The 18998-nt window shown below is 36.9% G+C and overlaps 1 protein-coding gene across 13 annotated transcripts in view; it reads right to left on the minus strand.

The window, feature by feature from the left end:
* MBNL1 (muscleblind like splicing regulator 1) overlaps positions 1–18998 on the minus strand; it is a 176251-nt gene that overhangs the window by 133751 nt on the left and 23502 nt on the right. For 10 of the 13 annotated variants that reach the window (XM_059920093.1, XM_059920095.1, XM_059920086.1 and 7 more), the window contains exon 2: positions 11506–12494. The exons of 2 other annotated variants lie outside the window; for them this stretch is intronic. In XM_059920093.1, the coding sequence (XP_059776076.1) occupies positions 11506–11679 (174 nt within the window). In that variant the 5' untranslated portion in view covers positions 11680–12494. Of the gene's footprint in view, positions 1–11505; positions 12495–12680; positions 13104–18998 lie in introns of those variants that run through there. One more of the 13 variants, XM_059920087.1, reaches the window with a different exon arrangement.

Genomic DNA, 18998 nt, shown 5'->3' on the forward strand with positions numbered 1-18998 from the left:
GTTGTCTTTGGGGCTTCCCTGGTGGCGCAGTAGTTGAGAATCTGCCTTCCAATGCAGGGGACACGGGTTCGAGCCCTGGTCTGGGAAGATCCCACATGCCGCGGAGCAACTAGGCCCGTGAGCCACAACTACTGAGCCTGCGCGTCTGGAGCCTGTGCTCCGCAACAATAGAGGCCGCGATAGTGAGAGGCCCGCGCATCGCGATGAAGAGTGGCCCCCACTTGCCACAATTAGAGAAAGCCCTCGCACAGAAACGAAGACCCAACACAGCCATAAATTAATTAATTAATTAATTTTAAAAAAATGAAATCATTTAAAAAAAAAAAAGTATAGTTGTCTTAAATTCAGGCAATTTCAGTGACTCAACAAATATGCCTAAGTATGTCTGTCACTCTAATGTGCAGACTCACTAATAATTAACACTATATTTTTGTATGCATAAGATCGCTGTGTAATGCTTCCTAACACTTTGTCAGCTTAAACAAGTTAAACTCAGAGCATAGGCTCTAAAGACAGGCTGCCTGTATTGAATCCCAGTTTGACCACTTCCTGGCGATGCAAACTTGCATAGGTTACTTAATCTTTCTGAGCCTCATCATTTTATATAATCAACAGATGATGATCAAAGCAGGGGAGTAAACTTAACCATTTCTATGTGTTACCTAAAAATCAATCTGATTCAGGTTTATCTCGCTAAATTTTGGAATATGATGGGTCTAGTATAAATCTTTTACCATGTAAACACACTCTACTAATACAAGCACACAGTTTCTCTAGCAGTACACATAACCAGAGCTGAAATTCATCTGCTCTTCCCACACTGACTACTTAACGGTTTCCAAGTTTTTCATGACAAACCTCTCAGACATACACAAGGACATTTAAATGCCTACTTACATTTTACGTGGGCAAATTTGTGTTCCACTGGGACATTTTAATATTAAAGAATAGAAGAGTTAAAACAATGTTTTATTATTCTATGATCATTTTAATCTTCATTATACTTCTCAGAAGCTGTAGTCTATCAACAACCTAACAGGCTCTGTGTGTTACTCACCCACTGCCTATTGCAATGTCAGGTACATAGCAGGTAATAAACGATGAAAAGGGGAGGAAGAATGGATTATTTTCCATTAATTGAGATGCAGAAGTGGCAAATACTTTGGTCTGCAATTTTTAAAATTCCTAACCATTCAGTATAAAAATATGTGTTTGGGGTGAAAATCTCTCCTCCAGCATTATTCATCCTTAAGGGAAATACAGAAGCCAAAAGTAGCCAATAAAGATTCTAAAAAATAGTAATAATAATTTTGCATTTCTCACCATGCATACTTAACCCACTATATGTATGTTACATGTTAAGCTACTATATGTTAATCATAGTTTAAAGGTTGGGGGGAAGCTACTTAAATAGACTCCACCATGCAAAAACTTGCAATGTAGATGACTCTTCTTCAACGTGGATATGACTTTTAGTTTACCTGAGTTTAAGATGAGTTTGTTTTTTGTTTCTGGAGTGTTCTTTTATATATTGAGTATTCTTATGTGTACATTTGTCTTCAATTTAGTACTGTGCTATGATTCATGGAAGGCAATATCTGGCAGTAAAATTTCATAATAGTGAAAAACTTTTAATAAATAAAATCATGATGATAATCTTTTCTCATGGCTAGATTTAGATTTCATTAGTTTCCACTTAGCCATGAAGAGATATGAGATAATGTGAAGAAAGTTCATTCAGAACACAGATCTTTCTTCACAGGATTCTTTATAAATAAATGAATTCTTTAGTTATTTCGTTCTTCATGGTTCATTTCTCAGTTGCCTCCCTTAAAGAATTGTTTTATGAAAAGCAATGTCGTCTACCAAAGAGGAATCTTATTTTGGGCATGATAAATTTGGTTCTGTTTTTCTCTAAAACCTTTTTTTTTTTTTTTTAACTTGGCCCATTTGGTAAGCTAACACTGTTTAGTTATAAAAGCTTCCTGGGACTGGAAGATGTTACTAGACTTATTTTCAGTCTATGAACGATTTTAGAATATTAGATGAGCAAAGATATCTGAAAGCAAATTATCGTCTGAATGCAGTAACATGGAAAAGAATGAATTACAGATGTAATTTATCCGTCATGAGCAGATCCTAAACACTGATTATGTCCGTGCTTGTGCAGAAAATTGAAAATGATAGAAAAGCTTCCCAGCTTTTCTAACTTTAATTTTCCATGTTTTACTTTGTGTAATTTACTGTCTACTATTAACAGCAGATGCTTCCTGCCTTATTTGAGAATAGCCTGGAATTAAGTATAAGCGATTCTGAGAACCAGAAGCCTCCACACCAAGTCTGAATTTTATGCAGAGAGATAAATTCTCAGTTAAGATGCCTGGGGCCGTATGGGGTCTTGAGAAAACAGTTTTTGGATCTCAATAAATAGTGAGTCTCAATCTAACATGAACTGCAATTAAAATATAAATATTGTTGAATAAATTGAGATAGCATCAGGGACCTCCTTGGCGGTCCAGTGGTTAAGACTTTGCCTTCCAATGCAGGGGGTGCGGGTTCGATCCCTGGTCAGGGAGCTGAGATCCCACAGGCCGCACGGCCAAAAACCCAAAACAGAAAACAGAAGCAAATTCAATAAAGCCTTTAAAAATGGTCCACATCAAAAAAGTCTTAAATAAAGAAAGAAAAAAAAAACTGAGATAGCATCAGAAGAATCCTTCTGAGCCTAAAATTGTTATCTAGGGTTAAAATATAGGTGGTTCCCAATAGACCAACGGTGATGCAGGGACAGCTGCCCCAGCCTGGTGGCCTGTGGCTATGGGAACTCTCTTACTGGGAATTCCCTCTAGTTCTTCTCTTTCTACTTGTGGTCTCAGAATTAGTAGTTGTGAGAGGGAAGGGAGGGGAAAAAAAGGAAAGATAAACCACCAGACACATTTCTCTCTCTCTTCCTTAAGTTTCTCTTTCACCGACCCTCCAATTGCTACGGAGAAGTTCCACCTCTGAACTCTACCACCACCACCTAATATACTGGTCTCCCTGTTAGCAATTTGCCCCTGGAGGGCTGTGTTTTTAATATCTGCCTTTCTAAAGTTTGACACAGGAAGTGTTTAAGTTATACTCCTTGAATTGTGAAATCCCCACCCCCTATCACCTCCTAAATGTCTTTCTTCTCATATCTGGTTCTTTATTGCTGATCCCTTGACTATATCCTATGATAAAATGGCCAGAAAACAAAAACAAAAAAAAATCTTAGTTTGATATTTTCACTATGCACCTATTTTTCCCCATTTCTACTAGTAGTCAGAAAGAAACGGTATCAAAACAAAGCTACACTTTTGATAATTTTAGAAAGGAAAGAGAATGGGAAGAAGCTGTTCATCAATATGAAGTGCCACAGTGGACCAGACTCAGTACCAAAAAGCTATACATTTGAAAAGGAAGCAGGTTGAGACCTTAGCAAAAAAGAAAGGTTACTTGGAAGATATATTAACAAAAAAAGTCATCCCACCCAGGGGAAGCTTTTGACATAGCCCCTCATTCCATACCCTGTCTTTAGTCCCTATGATTCTGAGACACTGCCCTATTGAAAGCCAGCTCTGGGGCACAGCAGCAGCCCAAACATGGAGCTGAGGAAACCTCTCGCACCGGCTTGCAGATAGTGTCCGGGGGTTTGGGAAAGGCTACCTTCCCTGCATTAGGCCCGGATGAATTTCCGGAGCCCCCAAACTGAAACTTGAAATGTATTTTTCCCATTGAAACAGTTTAACAAAAGCAGTTGGGGGTCTACGACACTAATATCACTTAAGATGTATGACGGGATAGTACTCATAACGTTTCTGGGGAGCCTCCTGGGTTTAATTAATAATCAGAGTGTCCAGGGTACTCTTTGTACTGGACTATAATTCAAGCATCCTATGGGTTACTTAGGCTTCCCAGGGCTAGACTAATGACTTAACCACACTGCTTCTGTGGAAAAATGCTTTCTAAACAATTAAAACTTTGGAATATGTTTTTTTTAATACATTGGGGGACAGTGACTCCTTAAGGTGATGAATTTAAAATGTTTTTCCTACATGGCCATACATTTAAAACAAATATATAATCTTTGAAAGTTGGTGGAAGCATTCTTGATGCTATTTTGTGTTCACTCACTGATTCACTTGTTGACTTAAAATATAATGTTTTGAGTATTTACTGCTTTAGGCCCTATGCTGTGAATCTGCCTGGAAAATTAATTTTTATTCTTAAGCACTGCTGTTCAGGTATTTTCTTTGCTGAATCCTTGGGATGTGGATATGTAAATTAAGAAGCAATGTTTTACAGGAAAGTGGTTAAAAGTGCAGGCTGTGAAATGAGGTTACCAGGCTTGGAGTCCACATTTTACTGGGTGAATGACCTTAAGTGGACATCACTTAACTTCTCTGTACTTCAGTGTGACCATCTGAGAAACGGCAGTGATACCAGTAACTCTTCAAAGAGTTTATGTGAGGACTAAGTACTATGAAAAAATTAAAAGCACTGAAAATACTGACCAGCATAAAATAATTTTCAATAAATATTAACTCATTTTATTTTGCTTCATGCAGAGGAAATAAAGTATATTTGCAGAAGAAGCAGAAATAGGCATCAGAGTAACTACAGATTCTTTTGTCGAAATCATTGAGACCTGTTTTTTTATGACATACATTCCTGTTATATTCCAGTTATAAATATATAACTGTTTATATAAGTATGCACTGGCAATAGGAAAATTTAAAAAATAAAGAAAGCAATTTTTAAATTCTGTATCAGTAAAAATCAATGCATTTGTGATAGGCCATATTTTATTGACTAAATATATCATGATTTGAAAGGAAAAAAAAAAAAAAAGGCAACTCTAGTTAACGAAGACAGGAAAAGTGAGGACAGGTTTGCCAAGATAAGAAGATACAAGTTTCTCTTCAGAAGTGATCTCCCCTCATACCCAGATGCTTTTCAGGGAGAGATACTTGATTCTGGAAGTTTTCTGGGGGGGGGGGGGGGGGGAATCTCGCTAACTCCCATCCCAGTAACTGCCCTCCTGAACATCCATTTCCCCCTTTCTACCTAAACTACCCAGAGGCATGGTTTCAATCAGGACGACAGTTAAGTACATAGTTTCCAGCTATCCTTGCTGCCAATGAGAAACCAGGATGAATCACTGGGTGAAGCTTAGAGGACTTTTGCTAAAAGGAGCCTAAGCGGGCTGGGCTGTGGCCTCTTTTGCCCATGCTCCTTCCTGCTTCCTGGAATGCAGATGTGGTGGCTGGCACTGCAGTGGCCATCTTGCAAGTTTTAAATAAACCTATGGTTGGAAGTCATGTGCTCCCGAGGACCTAAGGGTGAAGAAACCTAAGTTCTAGTGACTGTGGAGTCATCACATGGGCCTGGACAACCTACTGAAATATAAACCCTTAATTTGTTTATGCCTCATGCTGGGGAGGAAAGGTGTCTCTGTTACTCGATACTGAATATAATCCCTTAAAGACAAAACATCTAAATCATTTCTGTATGACTCCAGAGAGAAATATAAAAAGGGATCAGAACCAACAGATCTGAAGCTGGGCAGTTAGAAAGCTGGAAAGAACTCAGGGATAACACAAGAAGAAGAATACCGGTCAGACACGGCCAAGGCCCAAAGGTATCCAGGAGACAGCCTTTCAATCAAATGATAATGTATAAGGGATTATAACTATCAGTATTTTTAAAACACAAGTCCTTATAATATAGAAAGTTTTATCTCTAACAACAAATCAAACTATCTCAAAGTGAAAATCTTTCAAAAATGTGCCAAAAGAGTATAAATAATGCTGTAGGTGATGTTCATTTGATGTTTTCTGTATAAGAAATACAGTATTAGATTAAAAACTCTGTAGTTGTTTATCATAAATAAATATTAGAATAAGATATCCTCACCAGAATTATTCTTAAGGTGAAATTCACCAAGAAATCACTATTCTAACAATCTGTTATACTTCAAGCAACTAAGTATTTCTAACAAGCCTTTCCAGTTGCTTTTACTGAAATTTCTGTGTATTAATAACTATCATCAGGGCTAAATCACAGACCATCTACTTAGTTATCCATTTCCACTGACATAATTTTTGGCCTTGTTAACATAGAAATTGCTCCCTTATCTACAAGCACAAAATGTTGTTTCTGCTGAAGTTTAAAAAAAAAAAAAAAAAAAAAACACTCAAAATTTGCTCAATAGGATATCTTTGTAAGAAAATAAGAAGCTTTGTCTAAGTCTGTGGGAAGGCAGAGACATTGCTCAGCATGAAAGGTAAGAGATTAGCGATGTTGATAGCTGAAATCCTCTACTTATCCTTGGCAAGGAAAATGACAGGATAAGCTTCCCAAACTAGGTCCCTAGGTGTCTGTGCTGAGTCTGAGAAACATTCAATTTCTCACCTCTCACGTGAACCGGGCACATGTCACACACTTCCTGAATACAAGATTTACACCACGCTGCATAGGCTCTTTTAAGTCAGTAATAGCCGTCAGCAACAGCCTTGTACACGGAATTGCTTTGAGGCCATCCGTGGAATCAGAATTTTGTGTACGTTTAGAAGTCTGAGTTACAATTAAAGTTTGAACTCGATTATAAGTGCCACATTGCTTTAGGTTTAAATTGTTTTTAGTTTGCCACACACAAAAATTGAAGCAAGGTTTAATGTGAAAAAGAAAAAATAGAAGCAGTGTACCATAATCTTATGAAGGAAAAAAAAACTAGTTCTAGAATTAGTGCCTTAGGTATCATGATTCAAAACACGGCTTGAAATTTGTCCAAAAGTTTAAAAATCTTTACTCCTTTAAAAAATATTATCCTAAAAAAATGTCTAACCATAGAATATAAATAGGTAAATGAATAAAGTTGTAAGTATTACCAAAGCAGCTGTGGCTACTGAGAATTTCATTAAAGAAAGGTTTGTGTCAGAGTTGATGACATTACACCTGGCTCATTCACAGGGTGTTCTTTACAAAGTTGTGACGTTTCTGCTTAGAAAATACAATTTGAACTTTCATATGATACACAACGCTACACAAGTTATGCTAATAGTTCATCTCCTAAATCATTAGGGGGAAATGAGGAAGTCCTGTGTCAACCTGTCACTGAAAGACACATTGAATATGTACCTACAGAGTTACATGTACATACAATACTCTGTCAGAGTTTTAATATCACATGGGAGATGCCCTTAGCAAAACAACAAACAACAATGAAATGCTAGGTAAAAGTTATTCCAATTAGGAACCTACTAGATCAAAGTTTTAATTCAAAAGTAGATGTTTAGCCTGCAATTTGCAGATACCATTTTGTCAGGATTATCAGCTGAACTGGTTTAAAAGATATTATGGAAAGACTATGCTGGGACTTAGAGCAGGAGCAACACAGGCAATTGCTAAATTGAAGATAAACTGTGCTAATAATGGAAGATCTTCTAAAATGTAAATGTAAATACCTTGAGACCACTTTATTATGTCCAGTTATGTCACCCTATCCCCGCGTAACCATCTGGAGACTTGGTTTATCTGCGTTATTAACTGTGAGTTTTCTAGTTGCTCATTTACCTGGATGTTTACCTATTTGTGTGTCTTCTAATAGCTGATTTTATTACTTCATATATTCTGCTAAGTCTTCAGAGGCACTTTAAATGTGTTTGTTCATGCCCTTGATTCCACACTACTTTGCAGTGGAATCTGGTCTCTGATGTGTCTATGATAAATTTGATCAGCTGGGCTATCTATATACACAAACATGTATAACAGTGAAATGAACAATTATTTATCTTAAACAAAATTGCCTAATTTGATAAGAGAACAAGGTACTAAACTTTTCAAAGGTAAAAAGTTTGCTAGATTTTTGGAAAATAGATAGTAAACATAAAGGTTATATTTCTCCTCCCACAGCCCCTGAAAAATAAATGGATATTTGAAAAAGAGGAATTCAATAAGCAAGTCTCTTTCTGCTGCTCACAAGATGAAAGCTTATTTTTTGATAATATAAATAACTTGGCATCACATTAAAATACAGCCTGTAGGCTTTCTTTATATCAACTACTTAATTTTAGTTAAGAGATCATTACTGAAGAAAATAGGTAACTTGCCATTAACGACTCTTTGAATCATCATTCCTGAAACATAATATTCTAATAGCATCTTATAGTGCTGACATTTTTCTTTTGATATTTTTCTCTTTTGGTATCCCTTTCATAAGCCATAAGAAAAAAAAATCCTCTCCAGCATTAAATAAAACACCTTTTCTAATGTTCAGTATTTCTGAAGTAATAAAACACTCAAATCTATAATCTGTGAGCAATTTAATTCTCAATATGAATATACTCTTAGACTGTTGGAAATTAAGACTGCAAGTGCAAAAGCAAAATTAAGGGAGAAAAGTTAAATGCTTAAAATATTGTTTAATTTATAAATGATAACTCATTACATCTTTTGTTCTTTCTTACTGCTACCATTCTATTTCAGTATATGCATATGTACATATATTCCTCATTATTATATATTCTCATTTTACTTAGCAACACATTTATTGTGATGCAGAATTCTAGGTTTTCACGTAGTAAATGCATCTAAGTTAATTATTTAAACTTTAAAATCACCAATATGCAACTAAAAGACTATCAGCTGATTTTCTTCCTATTCCCTTTAGTAACATGCCAATTGATTTCTTTTACATAAATACTTTCTTGAACTGTTTGACTTCTGTTTTTAATGAAATGAATTCTCCGCCTCTATGTAGAAGTCTGCTATAAACCTAAGTCACCTGGGAGCCTGGCCAAAGTCTGAAACAGCACAGCTGAAGGGTACAGCCATTTCCCAGGGTCCTCTCAGAGAGTATTTGGTTTGCTTTCCTAACTTGCTAAAAATAGTAGATTACACAGGCTACCTCCATCTCAGGGCTCAAGAACTCACAAAAGGCTGGACTATGGATTGTAGCAATATATAGAACACATTTTATTAAAGAAGTCAGGATATTACAAGTTTTCTAAATTCCTTCCGTTTACTCTCTGAAACAATACAAATGATCTAGCGGTTACTGGCATGGAAACCTCATAATGCTCCCAAATTTCAGAACTTCAGGCATGAGTCACAGAGTTACTTTAACTGTTTTAAAATATGTTTTTGATCTATTTTAGCCACAAAATTGAACACAGGAAGACTACTATCTAAAAGGTGGGATTCTGAATACTCTTATCAAGAATCACATGTGTTAGTTACAAACATACACACATATATATGAAACATGGCTTTTTGAAACATGAATACTTAATTACACATTCAAATTTTTTAAAATTAATTCTTAACATAGTTCACTAACATTTAAGGAGCTGTTGTTCTGGGGATGAAGCTCCACCAGAAATAAACCTGTGTTTATTTTTTCCCTGTTACTTAAATCAAAATATCTTACCACATTTTAGACACTATAAATTAAATTTCACTTTCTCTTAGAAAGACAAAGAATATGGACAACGTTTGCACTGATTAGCTGCGACAACAAGCTGATTTCAAAAGTAAATTTAAAATCTTGAAATTATTTGTTATTAAAAAAAAAGTCCTTGATGTTGATGTGGCAGTTGAATCCTGTTAACCACACAGCATGTCATTAAGCAATGCTCCTGCTTTACTCAAAGGGGGACTGTTCTATGGCCACAAGTGAGCAGCAACTAAAAAAATATTTTGAGATGGAAAAATAGCGACTGAATTTTAATGTTTCACAATGTTTCCAAATGCTGTGAAAGCAGGTCTTCTGTGAAACCACTCAGTGTCACAGCCAAGTTTAAGGTCCTTCATTTTGCAGTTACCAGTGCACCATCAACTGTCTGTGGGATTAAAAATTGGATTTACTAGTAATTGGGTCAAAACAGGGTTACTTATGGACACAGCTGGTTACCGACAAGTGTAATTAGCCCTTTGCCCCTCATTTTATGGGTCCCAGTCTCTAATTACACCTAAATTCAGTTGGCAGGAATTTAGGAAGACACAGTCACAAGGTACAACCACTGTGCCCTTCATCGATGCCTTTCAAAGGAAAGGAAAAAAAGGCCCAGTGGTAATTTATAACTCTTGTTTATTGATCTTTAGTACTATGACACTAAGAACAATCTAACACTATAAGGTATCTTTGTTGTCGTTAATACCTTTTTTTATATTCTACTTTGAAGATAATATCCTTGAGTCTTTGGTGAAACTTTAGCAAAGTGAGCTGCACAAACTGGACCAAGAAGCAATTTACTGAAATAGTTAACTCACAAGTTAACTCATAACATTGGGGTGAGTTATGAGTTAACTTACAAATTAACTATTTCAGTTAATTCACCCCTATGGTATTAAAGAAAGGTTACTGTAGCACTATTTTTTTTTCTTTTTGCAAAAGACAAAATGGATCTATGAAACTTTCACTTTTCTATAGATGTTGAAATAACAGCGACTCCCCTCTCCAAGGTTCAGAGTGAATTAAACCAGCACATTAATATTCAAAGGCAGTTCATTAAACCACGTACGAAGAGAGTACCCAGGAATCTTCACACTTCTAGTCGACCTTGCACATCAAAATTAAGACATGTATGCTATCTTTTAAAAGACCCACTTTCAAACGTGATACCTGAAATACGAACCCAATGACATTTTTGAATGTCGAAATATACTAAAGTGAACTTGTTGGTATTATGGTGCCCACAAAAGCTAACTTTTAACACCTCTAGCTGAGACTGTTACAAATAAAAACATAATAATCAGGAGGTAACAGAAAATAAACTGCTAAGTTACTTCACATTAGAATTTTAGAAACTTAAAAAATCCAATTAATAATACTACTCAAGCATTTCTACTGAATTATAAAAGCCACATTCAACAAAGTTTATGCCTCTGATAGGGTACTGTGGCAGCAGCTCAGAACCTTACTTCTAGTTATGTTTTCCACAACATGCATTGCTTCTGGCCTTAAAATAATATGCTCATACAACAAAAAGGAACTCCATAATGTCAAAACATTAATACAAAAAGTCTATCCAAGTTTAGCTGACAAAATCTGCTATACTTTTACAACAGTACAGCACGTTTTCAAACAAGCAAAAACAAATCATCCCCATTCAGCTAGTGCCATGGCCTTGTATATAATCTATGCACATGCTAACACACACATGTATCTACATTTACTATTCCTATAGATAGGCGCTGACTTAGCTATTACTAAGTAAAAAGTAGGCTGACACCTTCTGCTCTAGAAAAAAAAAAAATCACAGCATTAAAGGACGGAGAAAGTTATTCATAACAAAGAAAGTTTGGCCAGACTTGGTTCTATTGCTTCTCAGTAAAGTCCCCCACCTCAACATCATCAAGAACACACCGTATAACTAAAACTATTAACACAGCAATCCATAATTCCAAACTCAGTGGACTGTATATCCATACCCCCTTTATTCAATTATTGCATATCCTTAAAATAATATAATATTTACTCACTTTCAATGAATCAAAGCAGGCGATTACTCGTCCATTTTCAACTTGGCAGCTTTTCGAAGGATGTGCAAATTTACATTCCGTGTCTGGCCGTGAGCAAGTCCCCCTTTGGAACTCTCTACATACTTCCAGTGTTAGCCATTTTGTGTCCCGAATTGGTGTGACACTAACAGCCATGTTTAGATTTTACAGGTAGTTAAAATTTTCAGTGAAACCAACAAACCCAACCCCCCCCCCAAAAAAAACAGTAACAACCAAAAAAAGAAAAAACTGAACTAATAAAACTGTAAAATGATGATGAAAATGTCTCCTCCAAAATACTTTTCCCCCACTCCCTGCTTTAAAAGTACATGGAAAATTGTGTTGTCAATATCAAGGAAAAGATCTCCCACTAGAAATTCACAGCATGAAACTGTTAATTCAAAGAGGTTTTGGTTTTTAGAGAAATACTAGGATCGTAAGTAGATGAACGTTTAAAAGTAGGGCCTCGAATCAGCCTTGTGCCCTCAGTAACCCCTTCCCAGTGCCAATTTGGAGCCCAAAATGCAAGCATGAAAACGTGGCAGACCCTTTGACACCGAATTTCCAAGCTGCTTTCAGCAAAGTTGTCTGAAAGGGAATCTCCTCACAGCTGAATTTGCAATGGAGTTTGGTGATGCAATCGGTATTGATTAGTTTGGCATAGACAGATGCAGCAGTTTAGAGCAAAATCGAGAAAATGATTTTTTTTTTTCCTCCTTGATTTCCTGGCAGAAGATATCTTACTTTTTCAGCAAACTTTTCTCTTAAAACTAAAGCAGCCTAGGGCAATGCCAGATACTTAGAGCTTTTCTCTTGATTATAAGTAGAAATGGGGGTGTCTGGGCTAGAGGTGGAGGGTGGATGTGCTGTCGTCACAGTCTAGCTGGCAGCAAGCAAGGCAAAAGCAGAGACTGCTCTAGAAGCGGTTCCAAGCAGCAGAGACGTCAGGAAAGGCACTTCTTAGTACCAACCTGTAGAAAAAAGAGATAGGTTAAGATTTACTAAGTAGCTCTTCACTGACGTCCTACAGTATCACAACCTTGCCATGTGCTACCAGACTAAGTAGTATTCAAGTCAGCCTCTCTCTCTCCCTCTCTTACACACTCACACACACACACACTCTCTCTCTCACACACACACACACACACAATACTTACAGTGAGGCATACTGCAGCCAGCCATCGTAGATTTATTAAAAAAAGGGGCCGTTTCCCCTTGTGAAGCAATGCATGATAGAGAGATAACCAATCACAGATAGTGTTGCAGCAATATTCTGGGCAGAAAGCCAATAGTGTGGGTTGTCTTATGAAAGGTCGCGCCTGTCAGACGTTCATTACTATGCTATAAGCACAGAAAATGTCCATCAGATGTGACTTATTCCACTGCAAGAGGACGAGCATGTGGGTTTTGAATTTACCCAACATGCAGTTAGTGGACTAAACCATGTTAGTTTCAAAACAGCTTCTCAAACAAGTCCAAGCACTTTAAGATCATTATCAGGAAATAAAAAGCAAGGTTTAAAAACTGCAGCTGACTTCCAAGCTGCTCTCCCTCCGGCTCTGCGCAGGCACGGGCACTGAACAGCCTGCTCCTGCTGTCCTGACACGTGAATAAAAAAGGAAAGGGGTGTTTACAAATGGTACATTCTCCTGACCTATCCAATTCACTTCCTTCTACAGCCCAAGTCCTGCCCCTCCACTGAAAGCGGCACTCATACTGTAAAACTATTCCATTCAGCCGGCAGACACTTTGTCAATATATCACAGGCAGGCGAGATATGAACAAAAGCATCCTTTATTCTAACATTTTTTAAGCAGAAGTTGAGGTCATGTGGGGAAAATAAGGAGCGCAGTGTTGTCAGTGTGGCTGGCAAATGAGAAGTCAACCTCAAGGGAGAAAGTGATTCCATCGCAGAAACATTAAATATTAAGTGAACAATTTGATTTGGGCAACATGATGCACTTCAGAGGTACGAATGAAGCTGGAGGGTAGGAGCTGGGGGGGATCCCCTATTGCCTAACGATCTATTAACTCAGACTGCTCTCTATAGCGGGGCATTTTTGCTTTTAACAACTTACTTTCTCTTTCAATCTGGATGGAAAAACTTTCAGAAAATGCTCAGTAGTTACACAAACAAAAGCATACATTTTTTTCCCCCCATTTTGAATGCTACCAAAGAAAACAAGGCTTTAATAACTCTAAAAGTTTCACACTCTAAAGAGCAATGACACAGTGTAATAAATAGTGTTAGGTTACACTTCTTCAAGGGCCAAAAATGGCCAACTGGCGTATAATATATTTATAATTTGGAAATTAGAATACAGAATATGAATATGAATATATATACATACATACATATACATAAACCATGGATATCTAGCTGAAATTTTAAAAATTTATTTGAGAACTAATACTGTCATTCTTAACATTAATTTTTAAAAAACTACCAGATACTAGGTTTAGAAAATATTGTAGTAAGACTACAACTTTTGGAAAGATTTAAAAAAAAAAAAAAAAAACTCATACTGATGCTCCAGAAATATTTTTGTTTTTAAAAAATTTTCCGGTCCTAATTCCTGGTTCTGTAAAAACAAAGCCAAGTTGGTCACGAACTCTTAAGATTCATCCACCTTCCTTAACGTCTACTCTGCATTCAAAATTTCTCAACTTCTTCATGCCTTGCGTATGTACCACATCTGTGGTCAACATCTCTTTTGTCTTTCTGGAATCTTCAAGAGCTTCACCTGCAACCGTTACCTCCTTTAGAAGCTGGCTAACATGTCACTTCTTCCAAGAAGCTTTCAAGATGTCACTGCCTCCGTCTCCACCCACCCATATATTAACACTGTCTCCTTCCAATTACCTCTGCTCCCCTATACAGTGTTTTATTTGCTTACATGACTGACCCACTAGCCTAATGTTCCCAAGGACAGAAACAATCTTACTCATCTCAGTAACCCTAAGTGCCTGGCTTAGGGATGGAAAACAATGGAGCTCCATAAACTGTGGCAAATTAAATGATCGATTTCTACGTGCGAACTGGAATTAACTTTACAGCACATAAATACACAAACACATGCAGGAACACACCCATATAAACAAATATGAACACACACCTGAAAACACACACACCACACACACACTCCTTGTTGCCTCTATAAATTTCTATATTCCAGGGTCACTCAGGCCTCCCACTGTCTAGGAATCCTCCCCCTGGCCCTGGACAGCTCCCTCTCACACTCCAGCTCTTCTAAAACTTCATTACTCTCAAGTCCCTCCTCCTCCATGTTGCTCTCACTACCAACGGTAGATGATCTTATATGTCACAAATATTTCATAGTAAAAATAGTGGCCCTCAGGCATGAACTCTCTCTCACCTTCCCACCACCCATCTTTAAACTATCTCTCTGTAATCCTTCTTTCTTCTCAGTCTCCCAGGAGCTTTCCTTTCTCCGGCCCAAGGTTAAGCTGCCACCTTAACTGGCTCCTTCTCAAGACTTCTTTCCCTCTAAACTCCCTCTCTATAGGAACATCTGCCTTTCCTGAAATTCCTTCTCTGAGCCCTCAAAGTGCTGAAGAAGCTCTAAACTAGAAGGGGTGGCACAGCAGGAGGAAGGGGACATTGCCTCGTTACACATCACCTCTCCCTAATGCTCTTAATCCATCCTTCCCAAACAAACGTCTGAAGAGTCATCTACACGTGCTAGTTTTCCTTCTTCTCCTCCATTCACGTTTGAATCTGTATCAGTAAAACCTCCATAACTGTTACTTTACTGCTCAGCGACAGTCGTCAATGCTCCCAACAAAGCCAAATCCAAAGACTCCACATAGTCCCTTGTCATTACTTGACCTCTAACAGCCCGTACAACTCCCTCTTTCTTGCCCTCTTCTCCTTGTCTTGAATTGACACATTTTATCTTTTTGGTTTCTCCCAGCGCTGCACCTCTATCCTCCCTGGGAGAGAGGAGCTGTGAGGGAACTGCCCAAGGTTCTTGGCATATGTCCTACTGTTGTGAGCTCCTGGGACTTGTTACACGCTAACCCTTTGTTTGGTTTGACACATACTTCTTCACCCCTTCAACTTGGCAAATCCCTTCTCCTTGTTTAAACTGCTATTCAAATATCACCTTCTGTAGAAGGCTGGGCCAACTCTGATAAACATTATTCCCTTTCAGAATATTCTCAGTACTTTCTATCTCTTGGTACTTTTGCCCCCAAGGTTATGAACTCCATGACAATAGAGTGTATTACCATTTTTTTTAAACCCAGTCCCTGGAACATAACAGATGTTCTTGAAATGTTTACTAAAAGAATAGGTTTTATTCAACCTACTAGGAATAAACATGTTTATGAGAATGTGTGTTCAATTCAGAGGAAAATTTCATCATGATCTATGGGATCTAAACAATATGAGGAAAGACAATGGTACCATTAGAAATATCTTCACTGCTTCCTGGTTATGTCTAAATACAACTACAAAATTAATTTCTAGGGTTGATTATTTTTCCTTTCTACAATGTTACAGATTTAGTCCCACTCAAGTACAAAATATACTTCAATTACTAAAATGCTTATAAATGGGTGTCCTGATTATTTATATTTTCTGTAGCAGAGAAATCCTATTTACATCAAAAAGTATCACTGAAAGAATTATAGATATGTATTTGTAAGCTGAAAATACTATTATAAAATGTATTAGGCAAGGACGATAATCAAAACATTTATAATTAGCCACGTATGGACAAGTGAGCGATCAGATAGGACACCGACCTTTATGAAATAGTCCAGCTGCACCTGATAATGTGTTCCAGCCTTTGATACAGGGCACTGGGAGTAACAAACTCAAACTTTATCCTCAAAATTGGTTTGACTAAATTGCTGATATCAGAATACTGTCTTGTAACCTTTTTCTTTTTCTTTATTGAAACATAAGAATTTCAGAGGAGACTAGAAATCTTCATAACTGAGTGCTTTGATAAAATAAGATTTTATAGGATTTGGGTCAATACTTCAAATGGCAATGGATTTTTGTTCTACAGATAGAGACAATGTTTAAAAGTGTATGGGTATTGTTCAGATTGCAGGAATTCTTGCAAACATATTTGCCCTAAAAATATGTGTTGTTTGTAAATAATTACTGAAAGAAATACTTCTACTGTAAAGATATTTACTAATAGGTAAATTGCTTCCGAGGTAACTTTTTGACCGATATTTCAACGTATTATAATAAACCTCCCTGAACAAAAACAAACAAAAGAAATGATTGGGGAATACAACCGTTTTTCAGTGAGAATCAAACTTTTAAAAACCTGCATAACAACAAGCCCTCTTTTACCTGTTAATCAAATTTGAAACACTAAACTGTAGAGTTTCTCCAATCATGTGACATGTTCTACAAACAGGCATATTCTTCCCAAGAACCAAGACCAATTTCTCCTTGAGTGATATCAGAATTCACATGTATTTTCTACTTTAAGATAAGAGGAGGTAAATAGAAAGGAAAAGAAGAAAATGTAAAGATAGAGGAAAAGAAACCAAAAACAGGATAAAGTTTAAAAAAAAAAAAAAAAAACCATAGGGAATTACAAATAATTACTCTTACAGCAATTGATATATATTAGCATTAAACTAACAGTGGATGGTTTCATATAAATATCTATTTAAGGGTTGCATATATTCTGCAGTAAAGGATAAACAGACACTTACAAGGTATAAGACTAAAATTCTGTTTTGGAGAACTGGATAGCCTCTATAAGCAAGGTTAAATTTCTTAGTCACATATGTTTACTAATCATTTCAGTTCTTCTGAACCAAATATAGGCCGATTGGTTCTATTACATGCCAGAGTAGTTAGCTGGGAACTTGGGGGACTTTTTCATAACTTTTGATTTTGAAATAAGTTACATATTGAGGAAGTTAACTTAGTAATTATTTGAGGTTTTTTTTACTTACTAAGAGAAGTTTCAATCTAACTGGAAGAGATGGCTGACTTTGCTGTGTACGTTTGGAGCTGACAAGAAGAAGCTCCTCGTCCAAAACAGTTAACTTTTCCCCCTGGCTCACTGGTGTCGACAAGTCCATAATTAGCAATGCATTACTTTAGTAAACTAAGTTAGCTCACAGTACAATTTTGCTCACGGCTTGTCCCAAATATTAACAGACATTTCAGTAAACAAACAACTCACTAAGCATTTCTGGAGGCTGTATAGTTTTTTCTCTACTCACTAAGGTACTAAATAGAGTAACAAAGTTATTTATTACGTGGGAAAAACTGTGGTCTGAATGGGTTAATGCAATCTTCAGCAGTATTCAACTCCATATAACAAAAAGCTGACATCAGTGTTTCTCAGTGAGGGGTAAGCACACTAGTGGTAGCACCCATGGCGATTTTAAGTGATGCAGAAACAACATAATTTTAATAGATGCATCGGAAAGCTAAAACAAGTTTGTCAAGCCTGTGGATATTATAACTTAGGAAGAGGCTAAAGTATAATAAAAAGAATTTAAAGAATAAGACTAAGTAAATATATTGGTAAAAATCATGAAGGAGATATGCAAATGCTGAAGTTTTAGAAACACTGCTGAGAAAAAAAGGTAACTTTCAACCACAAATCCCCTGGAATGGCACAGCGATGGGCAACGTGGCCTACTGGTCTGACGCTCTGCACTGTGTTTTGGGTGACAAGCTGCTAGCAAGGAAAGTAAGATTATGTTTACCAACTCAAATAAGTAATCGAAGGTCTATCAAAGCATTCCTTTACAATTCTGATAGGTTTGATTACCTAATCATCAAGTGGTCTCTTATTGAAGAATATTGAAGGAGTGTTGGTGAGGTGATGCACTATTGCTGAAGATTTGAATTCCAAAAGCAACTAACTAAACTGTACTCAAATTAGAAAATGACTCTTGTCCCTTAAGTATTTACATTTAAGACAAAATGAAACATGAAGCCTCTGCTCAGACAATGATTAAAAAGTGAATTCTGAATTGAGTCCTATATCAGGCAAAATTTTAAAACTTAAAAGACATAAGAAGACAAATATCAGAAAGACTCACTGCATTTTGTAGACTGAGCCACTAGTTTTGTTCCTAACTGTGCCTTCTTCCAGGCCCTACAGCAAAGTTATCTTCCTAGAAGCTTTTCCTGCCCTCTGTCAAAAGTATCCAAACCTTCTGTTACTCTCAACACCAGCCCAGACTTGCCAGCCCCTTATCCTGCTTTATTCTTCTTCACAACACTAGTTAGTATCTGGCATAATACTACGTACCTATTTCACTATCTGCTTATGAGACACAGTTTAAAACACTGAGATGCCACCTTTATAACTGAATGAAAACACCAGCAAACGCCACTCTTTGGAAAGAGCAAAGGCAGTGAAGTTAACATAGAACCATATTTATACACCTCCTTCATTGTGAAGTTGATGGAAGTTTTGTTTTGTTTTTTAATCCACGGAATAATCTGAAACAGTTAC

Source organism: Balaenoptera ricei, chromosome 4 (assembly GCF_028023285.1).
Source record: "Balaenoptera ricei isolate mBalRic1 chromosome 4, mBalRic1.hap2, whole genome shotgun sequence".
NCBI classification, from domain to species: domain Eukaryota; kingdom Metazoa; phylum Chordata; class Mammalia; order Artiodactyla; family Balaenopteridae; genus Balaenoptera; species Balaenoptera ricei.